General features: G+C 39.0%; 1 protein-coding gene across 7 annotated transcripts in view; it reads right to left on the bottom strand.

The window, feature by feature from the left end:
• TRAK1 (trafficking kinesin protein 1) overlaps positions 1 to 24,718 on the bottom strand; it is a 118,061-nt gene that overhangs the window by 21,586 nt on the left and 71,757 nt on the right. For all 7 annotated transcript variants that reach the window (XM_034760999.1, XM_034761000.1, XM_034760996.1 and 4 more), the window contains 11 exons: positions 24,425 to 24,501; positions 19,857 to 19,973; positions 15,434 to 15,534; positions 14,427 to 14,535; positions 12,966 to 13,044; positions 9,419 to 9,549; positions 8,833 to 8,907; positions 7,843 to 7,980; positions 6,463 to 6,539; positions 3,384 to 3,620; positions 2,387 to 2,703 (listed from right to left, as the gene is read on the bottom strand). In XM_034760999.1, the coding sequence (XP_034616890.1) occupies positions 2,387 to 2,703; positions 3,384 to 3,620; positions 6,463 to 6,539; positions 7,843 to 7,980; positions 8,833 to 8,907; positions 9,419 to 9,549; positions 12,966 to 13,044; positions 14,427 to 14,535; positions 15,434 to 15,534; positions 19,857 to 19,973; positions 24,425 to 24,475 (1,432 nt within the window). In that variant the 5' untranslated portion in view covers positions 24,476 to 24,501. The remainder of the gene's footprint in view (positions 1 to 2,386; positions 2,704 to 3,383; positions 3,621 to 6,462; positions 6,540 to 7,842; positions 7,981 to 8,832; positions 8,908 to 9,418; positions 9,550 to 12,965; positions 13,045 to 14,426; positions 14,536 to 15,433; positions 15,535 to 19,856; positions 19,974 to 24,424; positions 24,502 to 24,718) is intronic.

Below are 24,718 nucleotides of genomic sequence, written 5' to 3'. Positions count from 1 at the left end.
TAAGACTCATCCATCATTCAAAAACAATGAGTGTGGAAAGCAGTGCTGCTTTAAGAAGCATCTGCTACACCAAATTCTTGTAAATTATAAATTATCAGAAGGAAAATCAGAGTAAGTGGAACTATGGAGTAGAAAAATTAGACTGCAGAATCACTGAGGAGAACTGAAATTTTATTTGCTTTATTCACATGCGTAACTGTTCACGAATTTATTGTGGAAGATCAAAGCTGAGAAGCAATTTGATCTGTGTACTGTGTGGGCTAAGGGAAGCCAGGAAACACCATGAAGGTGCCATCACTGATAGATGGATAATGAATGACTGAGCCATGAATGCATACTTTCAGTGGATTTGTGGAGTTCCACATGGCACTTATGGTGCAAGATGCTATGGATACAGAAAACTAAGGAAATTGGATTAAGAAAAAAAAAAGATGAACCAAAAACGAACAATCTGATGTAATGCAAAGAGATAGTCCCACTATTGTCTAAATGTGTAACAAAGCCACTTTTCCCATACCTGATTAAAGGGAAGAGGAGAATGAGAATAATGTCTTCACCACTAAGTGTAATCCACTATTTCTTTCACTATGATTTACAACACTGTTTCAAAGGAATAGCAATCACCTAAATTTGAAGTGGATTAACCAAGCACTGAGTGTAATTTTTTTGGATTTCTATGGCACATATACCCTTAAGATATAAAAACACTAATAACTACTGAATAACAAAATTCGGCAAAGATATAGTGAATTACACTTATATTAGGCAGGGAAAAATATTCAATACTTATTTGCTCCACAATAATGATCCATGTTTTTTCTAAATTTAAGAAAAAAATGTAATGGAGAAGAATCTGATCTGAATGGTAGATGGAATCAATATCACTTATTTTTTAAAAGACGGTATATCATTAAAATTAGAAAATGGACAGAGATATAAGCACATTACTAGTGGACTGTGAAAAATGTGCTGAAAATGATCAAGAAATTTCAAGGGAAAGACAATGATCTAGTAAGAACAATACCCCTTCCCTGCTCCCCTCACAGCATGCTCCCCCACAAAGAAGAACATGGAGCAAGTCTGAGAAAATTAAAAAGACAGACAGATAGAAAGATCATGAAGACTGAAAGAGTTTATTGAAGGAAAAAGCAAGGATATAGCTGGATGACAGAAACCTATTACAATGTTAGCAACCAATATATGTGTTAAGTGAAATTTGAACATCCCTTTTCTAAAAGTAATACAAGAACTTCAAATGGTTACTACATGAAAGCAATCATGAAAACAGAAATGATACCACATAAAAAGAAGACACGTTAAGTACTATGGCTAGAGAGTCATCTGAGTAGGTGCGGCATGACAATTTCTTCCCGGAAAAAAATAAGCTTTATCTCCATTGAAAATAATAATGAGAAATGCTCTGTCTGAGAAATGCTGCTTGAAGATTCATTAATTTTATTTTTAAAAGGAAATGTGCAAGTTCACTGGTGAAATTAAAACGTGCATGGACCATTCCATGAAATAGTAAAGCTCCGTAAAAAACAAAAACCACGAAAACAAAGAACAAAAACACTAAGCAGAAGGGAGGCTCCTAACAGGATTTACATAATTGCACACATGAAATCACACTATGGCAAAACAGCTGATGAAAACTGAAAGCATTCAATAGAGCCAGGCACACACAACACATTGATGGAAACGTGCTTTAAGCCCTGAAAAGCAACAGCTCTGATACTCTAGTCCTGAGTACAGACCACCAATTACCTTGCTTTGTTTTGTGATGGGGAGAAATATAAGAAGCATGGCTGAGATCTAACAAGTCATTTACATGTGAGACCAAAGACTTTACAGTTTTTGAATTCAGGTCCAGAGGTTAAAAAGTTGAGACTCAATCCTGCAAACAGACACTTACTTACTCATGTCACTAGTTCCATCAAAACCAACAGGACTACTTGTGAGAATAAAAATATTAACATGTATACCTGTTTTCAGGATTGGGTCTGATGCTCCCCAGGTTTGCTCTGATAAATTTAGATACTTTCATAACTCCCCTGAACCCCCAATACTCTATGCATACATGATCTGCATGAAACATTAGTAGTAGGATTCAATTATATGATGGCTCTACTGAAGTATTTTTGAACTATGTGTTCTTGACTATACTCTGTGTGGTGTGGTTTATTTGTTTTTATGCAATGCACCTTCTTTTAAGGCTTATGGGGAAATTTATTTTAGTTTTAAAAGAGTTCAAACCAACAACGAGGATGACTATCTCTAAAGTAAAAAGAGTATGTATTACAGAGATTTCCTGCTTTCCGGTGATGGATAAGAGACCACAGAGAGTCACTAAGAAGAACAGATAAAGGCCGAGGCCCTTTATTATCACCTTCAAGGGGCTTCACAATCTGAAGCTTCTCTGGCAGGTAGCAGCGACTGCTGATGGACATTCCTGAATATCCAGTGAATTCTGAAAACCTGGAGTGAGTTCCCAATGACATGATGCTCTCTGTTGGTGTAATGGAACCACTATGGAGTTCACCCTTCTCCGCCAGTTCCCGCAACTTCCTCTCCTGCTCTTCTTCAAAGAACCTCCGCTCTGAGAGGTAATTCTCTCGCCGAAGGGACAGCCTTCGAAGAGCTGTCTCCAAGTCACTAGAACCAGGTGTCCCTGGAGTTCCAGGCTTCTTATTCTTGTCTTCATTTCTAAACACAACAGGGAAAAAAAAAGAAAGAAAAGAGATTAAAACAGCTTAAAATTCATCTACTATTTCCCATTCAACCACCACCAGTTTTACACTTGTCACATGTCAAAATATGCTAGTCTTACAGTGAAGTCTGAGAGGACACACTTGTTTTGTCTTTAAAATGGTTTCCAATTCTGCATATACTTGTTTTGTGAACTGTTTTAATAATAAGCATTTTACTAGAAAGTATGCTCTGTGTTGTAAAGCATACTGGGGAAAAACAAATATTGAATGAAAAGCAAGGCCCTGACTAGTTTTACTTACAAGTTTTTATAAGTCACCTTCACCTTCTTTAGGATCAAGAGAGTTAGCTGTAACTGCATGTAGAACAAACCTCTCGCATGTTAATTCAAACTGGTCAAATATCATGTGTTAAGAATGTTGGCTTGCATTTTCAAAAGTGACTAGTCATTTTAGATGCCTCATTCTGTTGCACTGAAAAATCAGGCTCCCTTTATCATGCTGTCTCAAGTTGAGTGCTCAAACATTGATGCACACCATCTGGTAACTTTATAAAATGTAGGCCATTATGTTAACTGTGACAAATGATTTAAAGGGAAGAGAGATAAACATTAAAATACTTTGCCTGCCTCATATATATTAGAAAACAACAGTGCAGCCTAGCTAGGTAATACTGACCCATTGTCAGAGGATTCTGTTTCTAGAATGATGCTATTGGTCTTGTTGTCTATCACATTGTTGGAGATGTCTCCCCCATAGAAACTGGAACGTGGAGTGCTGGTACAGCTAGAAATGACTGAGTTCATTGCAGAAGACTGGTTAGATCCTGGGATATTCATTGGAGATGGAGTCAGAGATCTCTGCTTGACAACCTGGTTTATGTTTCTCACAGTCTCAAAGACCCGCTTCTGGTGACTGATAAAATACACGGACAGTCAGTAACCACAACACCAAGAAAAACTGTGCCTTAAAACACTGAATATCAGAGAAACAGGAATGGATCAGTACTGATCAATTATATCACAGTTACACATCCAGTCTCGACACCTTTCCTAACATACTTTGGGTCTTATACTTGCAATAGTCAAGTTTCCAAAACATGATTTGTGCCAAAACAACATTCAAGCCAAACCATGTAACATTCTCTCAAATTCTGAAGTACAATTCAATTTTGAAACATTAGGTCTTGGTCTGTTGTAACTTTGTCTTTTTTTTAAATAGTCAGTTTATTTCATATGCAGGAAGAGAATGCAGCAAGTCAGTAGAGAGATGCTGTCTAGGCTGGTAAGCTTCAATTCTGACTTACTTTTAAAGTCCTCTCTCTCTTTTTCCATAGTCCTCCTGACTTTATAACTGTTTTCATTCAAGAGTAAAATAAGGGGGGAAAGTTTTGAGAGATTAAAAAAATAAACCTGTTCTACCGCAGGTGGCATGTCACAAGAGGCCCCATCACATGGTTCAACCAGCACTCAGACTACACACTTATGGAGCCCCCCCTTCACCCCCTCCCCTCCACCCCCAGCTTCCATTTTCCATAGATAGATTGCATGGGTATAATAATTCATCAGGAGATTCACATGAGCTCTTTGTTATGATTCATATTTGTTTGTCCAATTGGTGAGTATTGAACAGCTGTGTCCTTAGTACAGAAGCTCTACAATAACATGCCTTAAGTATCTCACAAAACTGTGAGCACCTCTAAAATAGCGTGAGGTTGTCCAAGAGGATTTTTTGGCTTTTTTTGTTCACTATTAACAAGGGCAAACATACAACAGAGGGAATGTAAAAAGACAGAATGGATAATACAGATACTATTTCACTGACAAATAGCTGGAGGGGGTTGGTAGTGGTGGCACAAAACATTAATTACATGCAGTAAGAATCTGTGGATGAAGTATACATTAAATAAGACCTACACACTTATTTTGGGGGGGCGTCATCTATACTAATGGAGCTTGAGTCTCTTTTCATTCAGACAAATGTAAGTCAGGCCTCAATGGAGTTACATCAGTGTGTGGGAAGAATCAGGTCCCATGGAGTTTGTATGAGAAACATGTGACATCATTTTGTTCAAGCTTCATTTGTGCTTATAGGCTCAGACTCAAAGTGCACTTAAAGTACTTGAAATTAAGTGTTCTGTTGAATCAGGGCTTCATCTTCCACCATCTCCCCCTTCTTTGGAGAGCTCAGGCTAAGTCAGGATACAGATCTATCAGGTTCTCCTAATTAACATTAGTTTACTTCAAATTACCTCACCTATTTATAAAAGTGTAGGCTGGTTAAATTTGGTGCTGATTATATATAATTTACATCAGTTGACAAGGCCTTTTCTTTTCTGTCAAGTGGTACCAACCTTGGTCTACAATGGATTTAGGCTCTGGAATGAACAGCAATGCTGCACTCACCTCACCGCAAACCAAGATCTTGTTTACAGTGGGAATTTTAGCTAAATATATTATCGCTGCTGCTACCACTCTTAACAGGTTTAATGGATGTGGGAGGGGAAAATGCCAGAATGTGCTGAGGCCTCGTCATGAAGACTCTCACTTGAGATGCGCAATCAGTCAGCACACTGATGGGAATTACTGCTATTACTCCCTAGTGAAGAGAGGGGCCCAAGTGACTCACCCCAAATCATTACTCAGGCAAGTCTAATAGGGTAACAGTTCAAGATTATCCCTTTCACTCCCTGTCTCAGTATACACATTTCCATCACATAAGAATTAAAGCAATAATTTCAGAGGGAAATATATCATTAAAAGCTCAGATCTGGTCATACCTTCCTTCAGGGGGACCTACAAAAAAACACCAAGCAGACAATAGGTTTCCACTCCTGCCCGTGCCCAATGATTATGGGCAAGACACCAAACATTTCCTTCCAAACCTCCAATTTAGCTATTTACTCTCATCTTCCACAAGACCAACAAAGAGAAGTTTACAAGAACTCTTAGGGCAAATTTACATAGCAGATTTTACAGTACCAGGTGGCAGTGTTATTAAACACTTTGGTCTTGCCTATGTAGATGAGACCAAAGAATGTTGCAACCTTTTTACCTGATCTGTAGAAATCTGTGAGGTGGTTTTAACACAATTTAAATCAGGTCTACAGAGGCAAGCCCAAACTGTATTATAATGCACCAGGTCACCTAAAGTGTTCTATCAAATGGCATGGTTGTATCGATTGTATTAAAAAGGCTCTTATAGCAGGACCCTTGTAAACTTCACATTTAGAATGAAACAGGAAAATGAGGAAACATGTTAAATGCACCCATTCAAAACGCATGGCACAACTGACAAGTCATGCTTTCAGCCTGCAACCTTTCTGGAGAAAAAATGATTTAATGGCTCCATGTTTCATTAAAAGACTGTCTTATTTTTAAATTTCTCTTTTTTAAATATAGGTTTAGCACTACTGAAAAATGTAAGACAGCAAAATTGAAGATGAGAGTCTTTTATCCACAACAGTGAAAGCTTCCCCAAACCACGATGTCAATGTTCCTCAACCCTGGGATGAGAGGGCAGCTCAGCTTCCAGGCCTACTGTCTTTTCTTGGAAAAACAAGCAAGCATCTACAGCGATGACAATTTTTGTGATGTGGACAGCAGTTCTACTAGGAACTGCATTTTGAAAGAGTCTTCATTTCACCCTGGGGTCATTATTCTTCTAGCAAATGGTAATACATTTTGGATAAAATCAACTGCATCGACTTTTTTTTTTTTTAAACACAGAATATAGGAGCCAATTGTATTGATCCTACGTTACGTCAGGAGAGTCTGGTTCATCCAGCTGCAGTTCTTTTCGCATTGATCCTTCTATCTCTGCTGCCAAAGAGTCCTATCAAAAACAAACAAACTCTTGTCATATCATGAAATTAATATTCCCACAATTTAGTAATATTTCTAGATTTCTAGCAAGAAAAGAAGTTCTAAAATTAAAAACAGATTTCAGCGTTAGGAGACTAAGCAAAAAATATGAATGGCTGATGTAATAACAAATAATAATTACTATTTGTACTTCTATAGTGCCTACCATCGGATGAGTGCTTTACAAACATTATTGCAAATGGCATCACAGCACCACTGCAGGGTAGAGAAGATGAGAAGGAAATGGAGGTACAGGGAGGTTAAGTGACTTGCTCAAAGATGCCAAGAAAATGTATGTGTATAGGTGATAACAGAACCTACATCTCCTGACTTCCAGACCTGTATTTCTGGCATAAAATCATGCTTCCCTTCATGTACAAGTCATTACATATTTAATAGTAGAGTGGGTGGATTTTTCCCCCACTTTTTCTTTCACACACTAAAACTAGAATATATTCATAGGTTTTCTTTTTTTAATGTTCTGCTTATAAAATTGTAATGACTACCTTGGCACAATGTGTTTCCAAGGTTATTAGTGTCTCAGCAGTGTTTAAAAGCTCTGGGCTGCACTTTCGGCCATCAAGTCTTTACAACTGGATACTAATCTCCTGAAATGGACCAAATTTTTATTATTACTTAGTTAAATGCTAGTAAGTCCCCAAGTCCATTAAATGCTTAACATCCAACATCCTAAGTGACTTTCTTTTCCCTGACCAATTAATCATTTGAAAAAAAAATTAACAAAGTATACAACTCCTTCTTAGCTCATGCATTTCACAAGCAGCTACCAGCTGAATTTGTACAATAACCAGTTGTATTTGAGGAGACCTGGATCTTAAATGTGTTTTAAATTGGCCCATACTGGATATTAAAAAGGGAATGTAAGAAAAGCAAACTACAAACTTTACTGGGGATCTACTATGAGTGTACGAAGATGCTCTAGTCACAAGAAGTTTTTTATTGCTCTCTCTCGACAGTGGGAAATGGAGAAACAGTGAGAAATGGAGAAAATGACAGAGCCAGATTCTGCTGCTTAGTTACACTGGTGCAACTTTCACACATCTTCACTGCAGTCATTCGGTAAATCTGTGCCACTGACATCAATGGAATTACTTCAGAGATCCATACCAGTGTAACAGAGCAAAATTGCCCTGGAAAATTTTTATGTAGTGGTTTTTTTCATTATTTGTATTGTAGTAGTGCTTTGAGGTTTCACGCTGATCATAAACCCATTACGCTTGGCACTGTACTAGCACATTTAAACATCTTCTCACCATGGGGAAGAGGCCTAGCGAGTGGTAGCGACGTGATATGGCATTTGGCATCGTCTTGTTCCGAAGGTTCTTCAGCTCCTCCTGCGCCTCATGAAGCATTTCCATGCACTCTGCATACTTGTCTTCCAGCTCCCGCAACTGTAACAAGCATAGTCAGAAAGATTCCAACACACTGTTGGCCGCACAATTGCCCTGCAAGTGCCACAATTACTTTAACTACTGAGGGTGGGAAACTGTTTAAAAAGAGAACAAATGCTATATTTATACGTAAATTGCAATAACTAGATATTATTATTTGGGCATATGGAATGCATATGCAACAAATATAGCAACTATAATGGCAAAAACTATAAGAGATAAAGAACATTTTAATGAGATTTTTAGTGTTCTAAAGTATTTGGACACAATCTTAAATCAAGGCCACTCTAAGACAGTTTTCCATAACTACTTACATTATATGTTAATCTAATATTTAAATAGTCTCCTTTAAAAAAAAAAAAAAAAAAAAAAGCTAAACACACACTTTTTGTATGTGAATGTAGTGCCCATGAGAGGTAACTGATCGACAATTTTGGATTGTTCTTTGTGAGTACAGTAAATGCAAATTTCCCCAGGTTGTCCCTGCTAACAGACCTACCCCATAACCTAAAGGTTCCAACCACGATAGGTGCAGAAGTTAGTTATACCTCCTACCCCATTTCAATCCTTGTTTTCCCGAGATGGCTAACAAGATCGCCATTTCATGTCAATTGTGTGTGCTCACGGACACACTTGTGCATATGTTTATGGGAACAGGGACCTGTCTGAGAGGAATACATTGCTGCATCGAGAAATGGACTGGGACCAAGACCTCATTTCACATAGACCAGTCATGAGGGGCCAAAAGCTTTTTTTGTCATTAGCAGTCTTGGTTGGATTAAACTGGTAATTTAGAAGTGAAAAGCTGCTGTCCTATTACCAAATCATTCTAGTATTACTCATGATACTTACTTCTGCCGTGAGCTGACGCTGGGCATCTTTAGCTGCTCCCAAATGCTGGACAAGTTCTTCATTTTCGACTGCACACTAAAATACACCAAACAGTGGTAGACATACTAATACAATGATTACATGTTTTTTTCCAGGACAGCTCTTAATTATGTGAATAGTGAAATTCTCCCACTCTCCTTCTTGTGGGACATTTATATTATATATGTATCTGTATTGGCTAAACGGTCATGAGACTGCATCCACTATTAAAATATTTCTCTCCTCCCAAATTCACATCTAGGCTCTGGGAAATCAATGGATATCCTCTATTTGAAACAGCTACGGTGAAATCCTACCCTGCTGAAATCAATGTCAGAATATCACCTCTAATTACTCAAGATGAATTTAACCATTGTTTTTGATGAATTATATTTAATATGAAATGGGTAAATCAGGTATCCATATCTTTCTATAAGAAAAACCTTAAAGGCAGGTCTGCTTTTTACATTAAAAAATGACCATGCAAGAGATTTAAGTCAAACAAGACTGCCACACATGGGAGAGAAAGGAAAAATTCCTGAGGGGTGTAACAAACATTATTGCTTACAGATTTTGCCTTTTTCTGTAGATCAACTATCTGAGAAAGAAGATGGGTGATCTCTTCCTGTTGCCGGGCAGCATCTTCAGTTTTCTTTGCTAACTCCTCCGAGATACTGGAAATCTGGATGTTTGCATCCCCTTTAACAAGAGAGAAGCAATCACAACTCAACGCCCACTCTCTATAAAAAGAGGAATTTTCTGAAGAATGTTGCTTAATGCAGCAGAATCTTTTTCCAAAACACGGAAAGATAATGTCTCTTTGAGAAAGTAACAACAACAACAAAAATATTAAAAAATATAGAGAACCGATGCTGCAATGCGGGCTGTATACTTGCTAACAAGATTTCCTATTGTGGGCAAAACTGACATCTTGCAAATACAGTGAAGATGGTGTACCAAGGCAGTATGTTAAATTGTGATAGAAACAGTAAAGTTCAATAGTAAGATTCACTGTAAAATTGTTTGCACATTGAAATGCACTGAAAATTCGAAACTTTCATTCTATTTCACTGTAACTGGGTTTCATTGTAACATTCAAACACGTTAAACAGCCAGGTCAAACCTATCTTTCTCAACAACAGAAAGATGGGTACATTAGATTAAATTGCAGCAAGAGATTTAGGTCAGACATTAGGAAGAACTTCCTAACTGTCAGGGTTGTTAAGGACTGGAACAAATTACCTAAGGAGGTTGTGGAATTGCGATTATTGAAGCTTTTTAAGAACAGGTTAGTCAAACACCTGTCTGGTATGGTCTAGATCAGGGGTCAGCAACCTTTCAGAAGTGGGGTGCCACGTCTTCATTTATTCACTGTAATTTAAGGTTTCGCGTGCCAGTAATACATTTTAACATTTTTAGAAGGTCTCTCTCTATAAGTCTATATTATATAACTAAACTATTATTGTATGTAAAGTAAATAATAGCGCAACGAGGTGAGCGGGGCCGGCGGCTGGTATCCCACGCCGGCTGCGGGATGAATGGGGCTGGTGGCCAGGACCCTGGCTGGCAGGGGGCGGGTGGCTGGAATCCCAGTCTGGCTGTGGGCTGAGCGGGGCCAGCAGCTGGTATCCCAGGCTGGCAGTGGACTGAGCGGGGCCAGGACCCTGGCTGGCACAGGGCCAGTGGCTGGAACTCCAAACTGACTGTGGGCTGAGTGGGGCCAGCAGCCGGTATCCCAGACCATCAGCGGGCTGAGTGGGGCTGGCGGACGGAACCCCAGACTGGGAGCGGGCTGAGCGGGGCCGGTGGCCAGAACCCCAGACTGGGAGTGGGCTGAGCGGGGCCGGTGGCCAGAACCCCAGACTGGGAGTGGGCTGAGCGGGGCCGGTGGCCAGAACCCCAGACTGGGAGTGGGCTGAGCGGGGCCGGGGCCAGAACCCCAGACTGGGAGCGGGTTGAGCGGCCCCTGCCAGCTGGGGTCCCGTCCGCCGGCCCCACTCAGCCCACTGCCGGCCGAGGGTTCCGTTCATCCAGGCAGGCAGCGGGCTGAGTGGGGCCGGCGGATGGGACTCCGGCTGGCAGCAGAGTGCCACTAAAAATCGGCTCACGTGCCATCTTTGGCATGTGTGCCACAGGTTGTTGACCCCTGGTCTACATAGTACTTAGTCCTGCCTCAGTGCAAGGCACTAGACTACATGACCTATTGAGGTCCCATCCCGTCCTACATTTCTAAGATTAGGGCATTTTTTTAGTGTCTTGCAGTGGAACTTATCGTTAATGAAAAGTTTGCTTTATGCCTAATTTCATGGCTACTTTCCTACTAACTGTGCAGTAAATGAGATCCAGTTCAACTTCATTCAAGAAGTTTTAGAATGTCTGAAAATAGCATTATTTCATGCATAAACTTGTGATCCTAATGGTTTAACTCCTGCTGTGTTTTAAGTTCTTTGAGCCTGATGCTTCAACTGATAGAAAAGTAAGAACATATTTAGAGAATTTAGTCCTTTAACACTGGAACATCCAAACTTTGCCAGCAGAGGCGACACTGTCAGCCTGTCAGGAACCTGAAGACTGCACTTAATTTAAATTAAATGGAACAAAATGCAGCAGCTGTCATCGATAATACACAGGTGTGGCCCAGAGAAACTGCAAATCCCAGCACATACTGCTCCATCAAGTTCAAGCAGTTACTGTAGAACTCAATGAGCTGCACTTTGGTTACCTCTACATATATCATAATAAAGCTGAACTGGTATTTTCATGTTAACCACAGGGAAGAAATGCTAATGTATTCACCTAGACTCACTCACTAAGAAGAAGAAAAGTATCTTTAAATAAAAAATGTTATGCACATTTTCTTTAAGCCTAAATTGTCTGTTGTGCATTGGTACCTAAGTAGGATTGGAAAGATGAGACTTCTATGAGTAAATGTCCATTTCACTGTACACATACTAACCAATGAAAAAATATTTCCATCGACAATAATCCAAATTTACGGACAGGCAAAGAAAGAAAAATGCTGCTTGAAAACTTAAGAGTCAGAATCCAGTGATTTCGACTTTTGAATTACGCTTGTTACAAATAGACTAGTGAATCAATACTAAAAACAGGTCTGATTTGTTGATTTAATTGTATTTACTTTTTATATTTGACATGTGATGTTGATAGTTTGTGTTTAATGGTTCATAAAGCTTTAATTTTTTTAACCTCAACGTCATTAAATAATTCTCTGACTCCCCCCATATTTACTTCCAACTCTGAACATTTAAATAAAAAACCAAAACTTAAAACCCATAATTTCACACAACTGTGAAAATTTAAAATGGATAAAATGCTTACAAGTAAACATTGGTGTTATTAATATTATCCACTGAAACTATAAAAAAAAAATGAAATTCTGCCAAGCCTACTAATAAATCATCTGAAAGTTTCCATCTCTTTCAATGCCTGATCATTATGTCTGCATTGATGGCCCATGTGGATACTGTAGATATATTCTAATGTTACATTTTAGTTCAAGGACTTGTACTTAAAGCTGAATTATCTTGACATTAAATGTGGTCTTAAGTGATGTAATTCCAATATGAAATGTGAAGCTGACAGGCTGAAAAATGGCTCTGCCTTTCTCGTACATTATTTCATAAAGTAAAGGTAGAAAAGTGACAAGAATGCAGGGACTTTTAGTTTTTTGTTTCTCTTCTCATGACCAGTCTTAAAAGACAGACAGATAATACTTGTAAGGAAATGAAGGAACACAGGGCAAATGATTCATTTAAATGACTCATTTATGAATTTACAGCTCAACCTAAATATGGCTGAACACAATAATTACAGAGACAGGGTGGATAAGGTAATATCTTTTATCGGACTCACTTCTGTTAGTGATAAGAGGTAAGCTTTTGAGCTACACAGTGCTGTTCCTTAGATCTGTTTCCCAGACCTGAGAAAGAGCTTTGTGTACCTCAAAAGCTTGCCTCTCTCACCAACAGAAGTTGGTCCAATAAAAGATATTATCTCACCCACCTTGTCTCTCTAATATCCTGAGACCGACATGGCTACAACAACACTGAACACAACATCAGATGTGAAAAAGGAGAAGAAAAAAAAGGACATACTCAGCTCTTTCACACAGTCATTTACAAGCTGCTGTTCTTTCTCTTCGTAAGTAATTGTTTCAGTCTTCAGCTGACAGGCCTGTTCAAAAGGTCCACATCAAAATATGGCACATTAGCATCTTGGTTGTTTTCTAATCTGTTGTAGTGTTTCCATTTGCTTCAAAAAAGCAAATCCTTTTTTCAAATCGCAACTCCAGGAAGACAGTGAGAAAACCCCAACTCCCCTTGTCTCCCCTCAATCTCTAAAAAAAAAGGGGGCCAAATGAACATTCAGCATCCACAGATTTGATGCAGAAATTTGCACCCACTAGGTGTCACTATTTTAACAGGAATGAAGATGACCGAAACCACATGCAGGGAGTGCACAGTGTATAAATTGATCACCTGAACAGATACGTTTTGAGATCTCTAAAATAGATGAAGATATTACATGTTTAAATTAAACACTATATGTTACAGTTCATCCAAAGCATTGGCTACGCAATTGGACTTAAGTGTAAAGTGTTCTTTTATAACCCCTGAAGCCAGAAGACTTTCACTTCCAGCCCCACCTTAATTACCCTCACAATACCCACAACATAATATTTACATTACTTATCTTCCCTGGGTGTTTTCATAATAAAGGTGAAGTAGACTGCACATTGATCAAAACATACTTTATAAAAGAGTGACTTACATTTGTAATGGAAAGTTAATGAATTTGTGAATCTGAGAATGGTATTTCATCTAAACACCAATGAGAGTTCGCAAATTATAACATATCCCCAAATATTGTAAGTTCAAAAACTGCATTGAAAAATCACAAATGTAATTACTTATCTGGTACGTGGCCGTCACAGTAAACATATATTAACTCTGACGGACTCCATCAACCCACATACATGTTTTTTATTCTTTTGAACAGTCCCAAAATAAAAGGAAAAATATGAATCCACAAAAAACAATGTTAAAATAATGTTAAAGGCCTGACTTGAAACCCACAAATTAAGGCCATTTAGAGTTTAAGGTAATACTGCCTCTCTCTATACTTAGGTAAGACATTTGTACCTATTGCTAACACTGGTATGGGTTAAGGATCCTATGCCAACCTGCAGGTACAGCAAGGGTCAGCCATGTTCTAACACCATTTTTGTTTTCAGTCTGCGTGACCCGCTCAGGTTTTAGGCTATAATACTGTCCCCTAACACGCTTATAGAACTATGTTGTCCCCTCCACATGAAGCCTTTGCTCTGAATTTCCTGAAATGGATAGGTTTCAGTTGGACTCTTAACACTATTTTAAGATCAAAATTGGTGATTTGCTATATTACAAGGGGATCTGTTATGTAAGATAGCCTTCCCCTATGAGGGTTTCCATTAAGAATATTTATTTAACAATCATCAGCAGAGCACTGGTTTTCAAAGGGAGAGGGAAGCAGGGCTGCAATTATTAAAAACAAAGTACACAAGGGAGTGATTTCACCTCTGATCTAAGCACAACATTCTCCTCTTCAAGGTCCTTAAGTTTCTTTTGAAGAGAATCCAAGTGAAAATAGTTCTGGACGGAGGAGGAAGACTCATTCCTCTTCAACCTAGTAACATAACCATTAACATTTACTTTAGGCCCATTTTACTTGAAACCTTGGAAATGACAAATGGGAAAAGGCTTAACAGAGGTCCCATAACAGCCAGAGCTGTGTGAAATTCAGACTTTTCACTTTAAGTTATTTGTGACAACACACATTTTCATCTCATTTTAAAAGTAACCATGACAATTTTCCTTATTCCTCCCACTTCCTGTAGGAAAGCTATTCATCCACAGATATTAGGAAGAAAGCAACCTTCACATGCAGACTTACAAAAAATAATACAATAGCTTCATGAATCACGTTGCACATGCTCCACCTGAATGCTGCAATAACTCTGCAGACAAGTGGACAAGGGCAGGCAGGCTCCTCAAAGTCTGCCGTGCTGCTCAGACAGGTAACTGTCCAGAGAAGACTGTAATCCATGCGTTATCCCCTCCCTCTGCTGTCAAACAGTGCACCATATTTTAGCAATGCCTCAAGTCTTTGCCAGCCAAAGCAATGTGAGTATGGAGGTTAGTCTTCCATCACTTGGCCAGATTTTCCCCTGCAGACAGAAAGATGGTATGGTGGGGAGGTACATGCCAGGTGGCTCACTGATCCTGTGGGGTGGTCTATGCCAGCCTCAATGTGAGTTAGAGTAGCCTATGGTATCATATGCCACTGTCCTCCTGTCCTCCTTTTTCCTTCCCTCCCCACATTCGAATCAGTTCAGTTACTCCAATGCAAACATTAACAAATGAAAATGTGCGGCGCAAGTTGGAGGTTTAAGTTATGAATGTAGCTTTATTCCATTCAGGATTAATTTTGCCACCCTCAAGGGTATCAACACTGCTCTTAAACTTCCTGCTATTATCCCTGGAAGGTTCAGATTCAGGAAAAGTGAACTGATCTGCTAACTTACGGTGTTGAGCAGATGGACTCTGGCTCACTTTCTTCAGCAGCACTGGTATAAAACTGAAGCAGCTCATCCTTCATGGACAGTTCATGGCGCAACTGAGAAACCTGAGCAAAAAAGAGCGTAAATCTATCACTTCCCTTCTAAACATATTTATATTTTTAATAATTAAATCAATTTGTTTTTCATCTTTCATATGTTTCCTTCAGACTAGTCAAGAGCCCACTGTACCACCCTGATGAATGGACTGGAAACAATTTTTACTTCTTGAAAAATCTTTAAACAGTCATTTGATTTTTTTCCCCTTTCTTTTTAAAGAAAGCAAGAATCCAATTACCCACTGCTATTAAAGGAAACAAGAGAGGCAAATGGTCTGTCTCATTTCACTCCATGAGTCTGATTCACCGTCCCAGGTTTACACCAACATTACTCCATTGATTTCAATGGAGTAAAGCAGTTGTAAATCAGGCCTAGCATTTCTTTTCTGCTGCATCTGACACAGTGATTATAACCATTTCACTTGGACATGGTCCTGGCCACCATTATCCCTGCCTTTGTAACTTTCAGACTGGATTATCATAATTCTCTCCATATAGGGTTACCTTTCGACACCACTCAAGTTTTAGTTGGTGCAGAATGTAGCAGATCCACCGTTTAGTAGGTTTTGCCATAGGGTGCACATTACATCAGTGCTGCATAGACTGCAAAGAACTATTAGCTTCTGAGTGCACTTTGACTCTGAAAAGTGATTCTATAGAAGTGGTATCATAGAATCCCATGCTTATTATATCTTACTCTGTATCAAATGTGCTCATTTTAGGAATGAAAAGGTGTAGATTTTTTCTTCCTAATTGCCAGCTCTGCAGAAACAATCTAAAATCCAAAACCCATTTTATAAGTCCTCACTCAGATGAGAGATCCACTAACCACGAGCAACAGTTTGCAGGATGAAGCCCATTATTTCTCCAACACTGTAGGACTAAGTATTTATTAACATGAAAACATCAATTACATCACATATTTTATTCATTAACTAGATAGAGATCCTCTTATCTTTCATATGTTACCTTTTGCTCTAGTGGATTAAAAGTCTTATTTCAGTGTAGTATTTCCCCCCTTCTGACTGTAAAAGAGGAAATGAAAACTAGCTCTGATGAAAAACAGTCTGGAAATGAGTGTGGTAGGCTCAACCCACCAAACACTGAGCTTCAGCAAACATCAAACACTAACTCAGGTGCAATATCTAGCAATTAAATGAAAATTACAAAGCTCTACTGTTTGAGAGTGACCATATACTGCTGGTCACTGGGCTGACAGTCCCCACGGAGGGTGAGTTAGCTAGCACTGCATTAGCTGCTGCAGGAGCACACAACAGAGATGACTAGAACAGGAAAGAAGTTTAAGGTTAAATAAAGTAAATAGAATAACCCAGAATAACTAGGAAGAGCAAAAATCCAACAATCTCCTTCCACTCTATCCTAGACTGACAGTTCACTTTACTCTGGCTCTTAGATCAGATTTCAAAGCAGGCAGGATTAGGTTGTACATGGTAATGTCATATTTCAGCAAAATGACAGAAATTTTGATCTTGAAGCTGCAGCGTCCTTAATTTTTAAACACTGCAACACAGCACTGGGTGGGCAGGCTTTACTTGGGAAGCTACACTCATTTGTGCTACCTGAAGGTTGAACAGTTATTTCTGCAGTCAACGCAATTTATAATCAAGAGAATTTGTCCAATACAACATTGAAGACTTTAGTAAAATACTTCCAAAACAGCAGGTACCCGGTGACTAAAGTGCACCGACATACAGTACAGCATTTTGCTTCAGTGCACTCACCTTTTGTTCTCTAGTGCCAAACAGTAGGTCTGAGTCTCAGTTTTCATAATTTAGTACTACTGGAAAGAGTTGTACAGGGTAGAAATTAGTAGCAATTAGATAAGACTGGGAAGGAAAGGGCTCTGTCCTCTTGACAGAAGGAAAAATGAAATTCAAACTGTTTTGAAGTGATCACACAAAAGCAGCTTGTTGCAGGTGAAGGAGACATTGGTATTTAAGAAGGGCAAGTAAGAGACAATATAAAGAGAAAAACTGGCCTGAAACATGTGGGTTAAAGTCACAGTTTTCATCAGAACATGATCAGAGTCTATTCCTCACAATGATATATAGGTTTTAAAATACAAAATCTACATGTTAATGTAAAGGCAACACGTGTATCAAATGAAGAGCCATGGAATAAACTGAGGATACATGATGGTGTGGCACAAAGACTATTAACATGAATATGGAATGGCTGCACTACCCATGAGTAAAGAAGCCACGTCATCCCATAAAAGTGCCAATAAAATCTATATATCATACACCACCATCAGGTATGTTGTATGTGTCATATGCTGCACTATTTTAGGAACGTTTAAAAGAAATTTATAGGGACTATATATTGTATCCCTCTGGCTGCAAAGTCAGTTGCCTTAGTTATCATGACTCCCAACTGAACAGGACTCAGAGGAAATATCAAAACCTACTAAAACTCACCTCAGATTTTCTACACACAAAAGTGTTATGACTTTAAACCCTAATATCATTGGTCCCACTGGGAAGCTGGCAATTTCCTAGATGAATCATGACATTTTTTGTATAAGAAAGCTGTTAATAACGCAGCCAAACTGGCAATGCTGTCAAAGGTGAGTGAGTAATTCATTTGTCACCTGCTTTGGAATTTCTCCCATAGAGATCACCTCCATATATTGGGTGTATTTCCATGCATCATGCACCTGTAACTGCCTCACCCATAACTTGCTCATTATAGCATTGCTCAGATTTACCCTAACATCACAAATCCCAGAGAAGCTTCCATAAACAAGCATTTTCTAAAAAACAACCTGTTTTCAACCCCTCCCACCAACTGTGGAATTTCTCAACCTTTCTTAATCTTCCCCCAAGAAGTGCACCCGCAAGAGGCCCAGGATGGGCACGATTCAGCTCAAGGTCACCAAGTGTTTCTAGGAGGGACCCAGAACTCACTTTTAGCTCTTCAAGGCAGCAAACTAACAGACGTTGCGTTGTGACATTTTTAGTTAATCTGGCTCTCTACTCAGGGAGATGCAATAAATAATCCTGAAGATAATTTTCAGAACTCTCAACATTTCTCAAATATGTTTATAATATTTCATATATAGCACATACAATATACATTATAGTGTTCTATGGTGTTATTTATTTTTTTAAATCAGCACTCATTTGGGATGACCTGCACCATGTCATCCTATACACAGACACACAATATGTATACAAAGAACCTAACACATTACTATTGCTATCCAAAATTGTAATATACACACATACATATCACAAAAACCTTCGTACATACACATACACCCCCAGATTCTTCCACATTTTACTGAAAAATAGCAAAACCACTGCACCATAAACCAGAAGGTTTTAACAAATCTAGATGGGCGATACTAAGTCCCAAACCATTAGTTCTGTTTAATATCTATTTCTTTAACCCAACAAGTAACTTTGCTGCTTTCTGAAGCAGACCATATGTTGAAGAAGCATCATTCATCATGTCATAGAACCCACACAGTAATTTATCCTGAGCCACCCAAGCACCTGATGGATATGAAGCTGGGTATGTTAAAGAGGCATGATACCAGAGGGGTACAGAAAGTACAATGCACATGATTTTAGTGATCGTGGACTACTAAAAATCTCACTTTATATGAATAATACATCTTAAATAGAGTGGTATGATGTTTATGTTCATCTGCAGTAGGGGAGCAGGTTCAGCATTTAAGTGATTTTATTTAAAAACGGAAATCAGCTTGAATACAGAAAAGAAGTTTTTTTGTGGGGGGGGAATGAAAAATCTCTTACAGGTGGGAAAGGAGAGAAACAAACAGAGACGTGATAATCACTGAGATATGGGGGGAGAAGAAACAAAAGAAAAAAAAGCTGAATATTGTGGAAAGAGAAGTGCAAGCAATGAACCTAGGTAAAAAGGGAGCTAGAGAAGTGAGAGGAAAATATTGGAAAGAAAGAGGGGGGGAAGGAAATGTAGGGAAAGGAGGTGAATAAGGTCAAAATGGGGTTTGAGGAAAGTGCGGGGGGATGAAACAAAATAAAATAGGGACAAATATGTTTAAGCAAAGAATTTAGCCTGAGGTGGAGCAAAATCGAATGGCCCATAGTTTTTTTAAAATTTCCCTTTTTTTTTTGAGCCCTGTAGGCCAAATGATCTCATCAATCATATTTGTAGAATGAACTTTGTACAATATTCTATTAGAATCGTTATCGTTCAGATTGGCATCCTATACACAAGTAATCAGAAAGTTAACTACACACAAGCTAAAGCTAGGGAGAAGAGTTTTTCTGGATCCGCAGCATCATTAGGTGTAGAGACAGTACACATGTATATGACCTTACCTCTTCCCTGATATGCTCTACTTGCTCCTCAAGGAATTCATTTCTCTCGGTTAGTGATTTATTCTTCTTTAACAATGACTGGCCAATTCGAGCAGCTAATTCTAAATCCCGCTCTTTCTGTAAAAGGGAAAGAAAAGAACATTGATTTTCAATGTTTTTGTTCACTTAGAAAATAACTGGTTCTCCCATGTCAAAAAAGGTTAAATCTGTGCTAGAAAAAAGGAAAGAATGAATAGTCTTCAAAAACAAAGAAACCAACAATTTTTGCTCATTTTCTTGTCCTATTCCTGCTTAGACTACACCTACATAATCCAAAAAAATTGACATGTACAGTTAATGAACCGTACAAATGAAAGCATAGCCTTACTGTAATGTAAAAATGTTAATTGAAGCAAATCTAATTCCAGCTCTTTTATTCTATTTGAAAAATTATTGTCAGTAACCATGCAATTTTTTCTTTGCACCTTTTGGTAGAGTGCTTGCAGGGAACATTACAGATTATATTTTAAGAGCTCTGAAAGCACAGCAAAGCACAGATATAAGCAGACAGAGTACACTTGGATATGCTAATGTGCTTCTCAGTTTCTCCTCTGCTCCATTTGAAAACAAATTCTAGTAAGTGCAAAATTTACGCAGCAGCTGTGAATCTGCATTATACTATCTTTTGATAGCTTCAGAAATAGAGGTGACTATGTTAAAGAAGATAGGCCAAACTATAGCTTTAAGTCACTGCCTCCTGCACTCAGATAGGGATACAAGTGGTATACTTAGGGCTTGTCTATACTTACGCGCTGGTTCAGCGGCAGGCAATCGAACTTCTGGGTTCGATTTATCACGTCTTGTCTGGACACGATAAATCAAACCCAGAAGTGCTCCCCGTCGACTCCGGTAATCCTGCTTGGTGCGAGGAGTACGCGGACTCGACGGGGGAGCCTGCCTGCTGCATCTGGACCATGGTAAGTTCGAACTAAGGTACATCGACTTCAGCTACATTATTCACGTAGTTGAAGTTGCGTACCTTAGTTCGAATTGGGAGGTTAGTGTAGACCAGACCTTAGAGGGAGCTGATCCAGCCAACATGCCTGTGGGGGCTCTGAAGGAACTCCTGGAGATGAAAGCAGGGCCGGCTCCAGGCACCAGCCCAGCAAGCAGGTGTTTGGGGCGGCACGTCGGGCTGTTCGGCAGCAAGTCCCTCTCAGAGAGAAGCACCTGCCACTGAATTCCCGCCGAAGAAGAAAGCGGCACGGTGAAGCTGCCACCGGAGTGCAATTGCGATCGCGGCTTCCCCCCCGCCCCGCCGCTTGGGGTGGCAAAAACCCTGGATGAAAGAACTCAGATATAACAGTCATACCACCTTTTGAAAGGGTGTAATGTGCATCACCATCCCCCTGGATTGGGCCAGCTCTGTTAGCATGCCCCTCCCCTCCCCAGGGTTGGCTAGCCCATCAGTCTCACAAGTCTAAAGACATCCTGCTTCCTCCATCCAAGTGCCCAGAGTTACAGGAGGAGGTTCTCTACGCCCTCTCCTCCCTTGCTCACACACACACACAGGACCAGCCTTACCCTGTGTGGACAGTAAACCATGCTAAATATACTACAGATTGGGGACCTGATCCTGCTAATGCACATGCCTAACATTAAACAGAAGTAGCCCCAATTGATGTAAAACACATGCCCAAGTATAAGCAGGACCAAGGCATTAGAGAGTGAGCCCTTTTGGACAGGGCAATGAATTTAGGGTGTCAACTTTATAGCACTTATAGGATTTTGAATTACCAAGATGCATTTTTACTGTGTTACATTTGTAAAAGTCTACGTGCAGTAATGGTGCCAATTTCCTTGTATAGCCTTCTCTCCTCTTGCTCAGTTCCTTCCTCTGAGAACTAAACTTATCCCTTTCAGTTTATTTGCTAAAAGTAGCTATTATGTGCTTGTTTATTTTGGCTGACAAGTGTCACACTCATTATTACTAACATTTATTGACTGTAATATGGATGATAAAGACAAAGTCTATGAAAAGAAGCTAGTGATTCATTGCCAGTGACATGGGTTCACAATAATGTCATGTATTTCAAGTGTCTCCATGCAGTAGAAGAGTAGAAAAGTAGATAGCAATTACCAGTGCTGATATAATTCTTAAATAATTTAAGATAGTTTAAATTCTCTGGTAGTGCTGTCTCTAAGTGATTTCCAATATGTCAAGCTAAGTCTACTTTTGCATTAGAAACCAAGGGCCCTATCCAGCCAAAATTATGCATGGCCTTCCGGACTATGAAAGTTCCAGAAGGCCATACAAAATATGCTAATGGTGTGTAATAGGCCAGCATAGACAGCTGGCCCACTGTACAAGGTCAAAATGAAAAAGAAAAATATTTGCAGCAGATAAAACTACAGAGAGGAAGGAAGAGCCCTGTGGATCCCAGAGCCTGGGCTCCTGCCCATGCCCGAACATCTACATTGCAGTTAAACAGCCCCTTAAACCTAAGCCACCTGCCACGGGCCAGCCATGGATTTTTATTTGCAGTGTGGACATACCTTTTGGGTCTCAATTTGGAATTATGGGGATAATAGCACTTCCCTACATCTCAGGAGTGAGGATAAATACATTAAAGATTGTGAAGGATAAATACACACAGATACTGTGACTTGTCAGATCGAATTGGAGGGGTCTCTCCTTACGGTCACCGTTTGGGGGAGAAGAGCTTACGCCCAAACATGTGCGTATGAGAAAAAGAGATTTAACAAGAAACTTTGGCTCAATGAGCCTCATATATTCTCTCACTGAGCAACATTAGAGAATTTAGCAAAAGATGCACCATTGTCAGGTCACATGGCCTCTTTAACAACCAGACAGAGCGGAAAGAACTCCCTCTGCTTTAGACTGTTGGCTCAGTGCATCCCACACTGTTCACAGGGGCTAGACTGCTACAGCTCTATAGAAATCAAGCTTTGTGGACTCAGGGAGGAGACAGGCTTGGGCAGATGCAGAATGACTAGCTCTGCCACTACTAGAAGGGGTGATGGAAGGAACTACCACCTCAGAACAGCCACCAGGCACACAAATGATTTTGTGTTGGCTACAGCCCTATGTAAACAAACAAAACCACGTGCCTCTAGGGCTAGGAGAGAATTTAAGAAATTTTCATATTCAAAGAAAACCAGGGGATATTTGTAAGTTTCCAGATGGATACAATACCTGCTTACAAACCATGCAAATGAATCTAAGCAAATGAATAAACAAAAAGAGCATGACGTGTATGCATAATACAAGAGTAATTAGAACAGTTATCATTGGCGTGCTACAGATATAATCATTGTAAGTGAAGTATCTGGGGTTTAACATGAATAGTACATAGGAAACTGTTTTTAAAGATTTCAGGTGAAAGCATAACCAAAGGCCTCAATTCTACACCCAAGATATACTAATGCAGGCACTTGCGCTCACGCTTATTCCTTTGCAGCTTCGCGGTCAAAGAATGCACCAGTTCAGGTATTTTGGGTTAGCACTGCATGAAATGGGTCTGCTGTACTAAGAGATCTTTGTAGTGTGAAACAAATGCAGCATTACCACAATATGAAGCAGAGCAAAATACTAAGATTTAAGTTCTAAACTATCAAGAACAAAGACCGCATTGTTAGTCTTCATCTGAATAATGCCTTGCAAACATAATTTCCAAAAATATTTGCTTACATTTACTTTAAAAATAGAGAGTCCTGTGGCACCTTTAAGACTAACAGATGTAGTCTGCCACAGGACTCTCTGTTGCTTTTTACAGATCCAGACTAACACGGCTACCCCTCTGATACTTTAAAAATAGAGTTCATTTTGATCAATTAATATTAAGTCATTAGGATATTTAGTGAGTACAAAAATTTTATCCTGTAGGTCATTTTTCTCTCTCTGCTATTACTTGAAACGTTTAGCCTCAATCATAATAAATTAATGGCCATATATTATGGTGGGTATATAAATATAAAGGCACCAGAATGCAATAAAGAAAAACTTGGAGGCAGGGTAGAGAAAAGTACATGGGAGAGGAGGAGAGGTTTGTTTATCAATTGGTAACTACATATTTTCCTAAAGATTATAAACACAGAGATATCAATAATAAATATTATAAATAATATAAACAATAAATAGACTTGCAAGCTTTATGTGCTCTAGTTTAAAAAAAACATTTATAATACTGTGCATATTTGGAAAACAAAAATACACTCTCACTTCTCCTCTCCCCCCACCAACATCATGATTTCATGTAAACCTTAACTTTTTTCCTCACATCATTCAGTATGGTATGTCACTTTTTCTATTCTGGCAATAGTGAGATAAATCTGCTTTAGCTATGTATGAACACATGTGGTGAATTTGTACAAATGATGTAAACAAACTAAGTACCTTTTATTAATAAAGGTATGTCCCTTCCAATGAGATGTAGTGACTGTGCATTTATAATATTTGTTTCACCATGACTGAAAACAAATCAGGCAATTTCTATCAACACAGATTCTTTCACAATCTAGGTTACGTCTTTGTCATAAAGTGAATAGCTGTGTAAAAGAATACTTGCCTCTTCTAGAAGTCGTGTAACAGCATCTATGTCATTGTATGTTTTAGTCATCTGGCCCACTCTTTCAGCACATAAAACTGTTGGAAAACAAGACACGTAAATTCATTACATCTGCCATTCAAACTAAACTAAATTAAGAATTACTTGCAAAAAATAAGAATCAAACTTTAATCCTAAAATTAATCTAAATTATATCTGTTAACTGATATAAGTTTTTAAGTTTTGGGAAACATTAAGAACTATGAAAACAATGAACTCAACAAGAAAAAAATTTAATCTTTAGTGTTTCATATT

This window comes from Trachemys scripta, chromosome 2 (assembly GCF_013100865.1).
Source record: "Trachemys scripta elegans isolate TJP31775 chromosome 2, CAS_Tse_1.0, whole genome shotgun sequence".
NCBI lineage: Eukaryota > Metazoa > Chordata > Testudines > Emydidae > Trachemys > Trachemys scripta.
The sequence above is the reverse complement of the archived record's forward strand: the minus strand, read 5'-3'. Positions and strand labels throughout refer to the sequence as shown.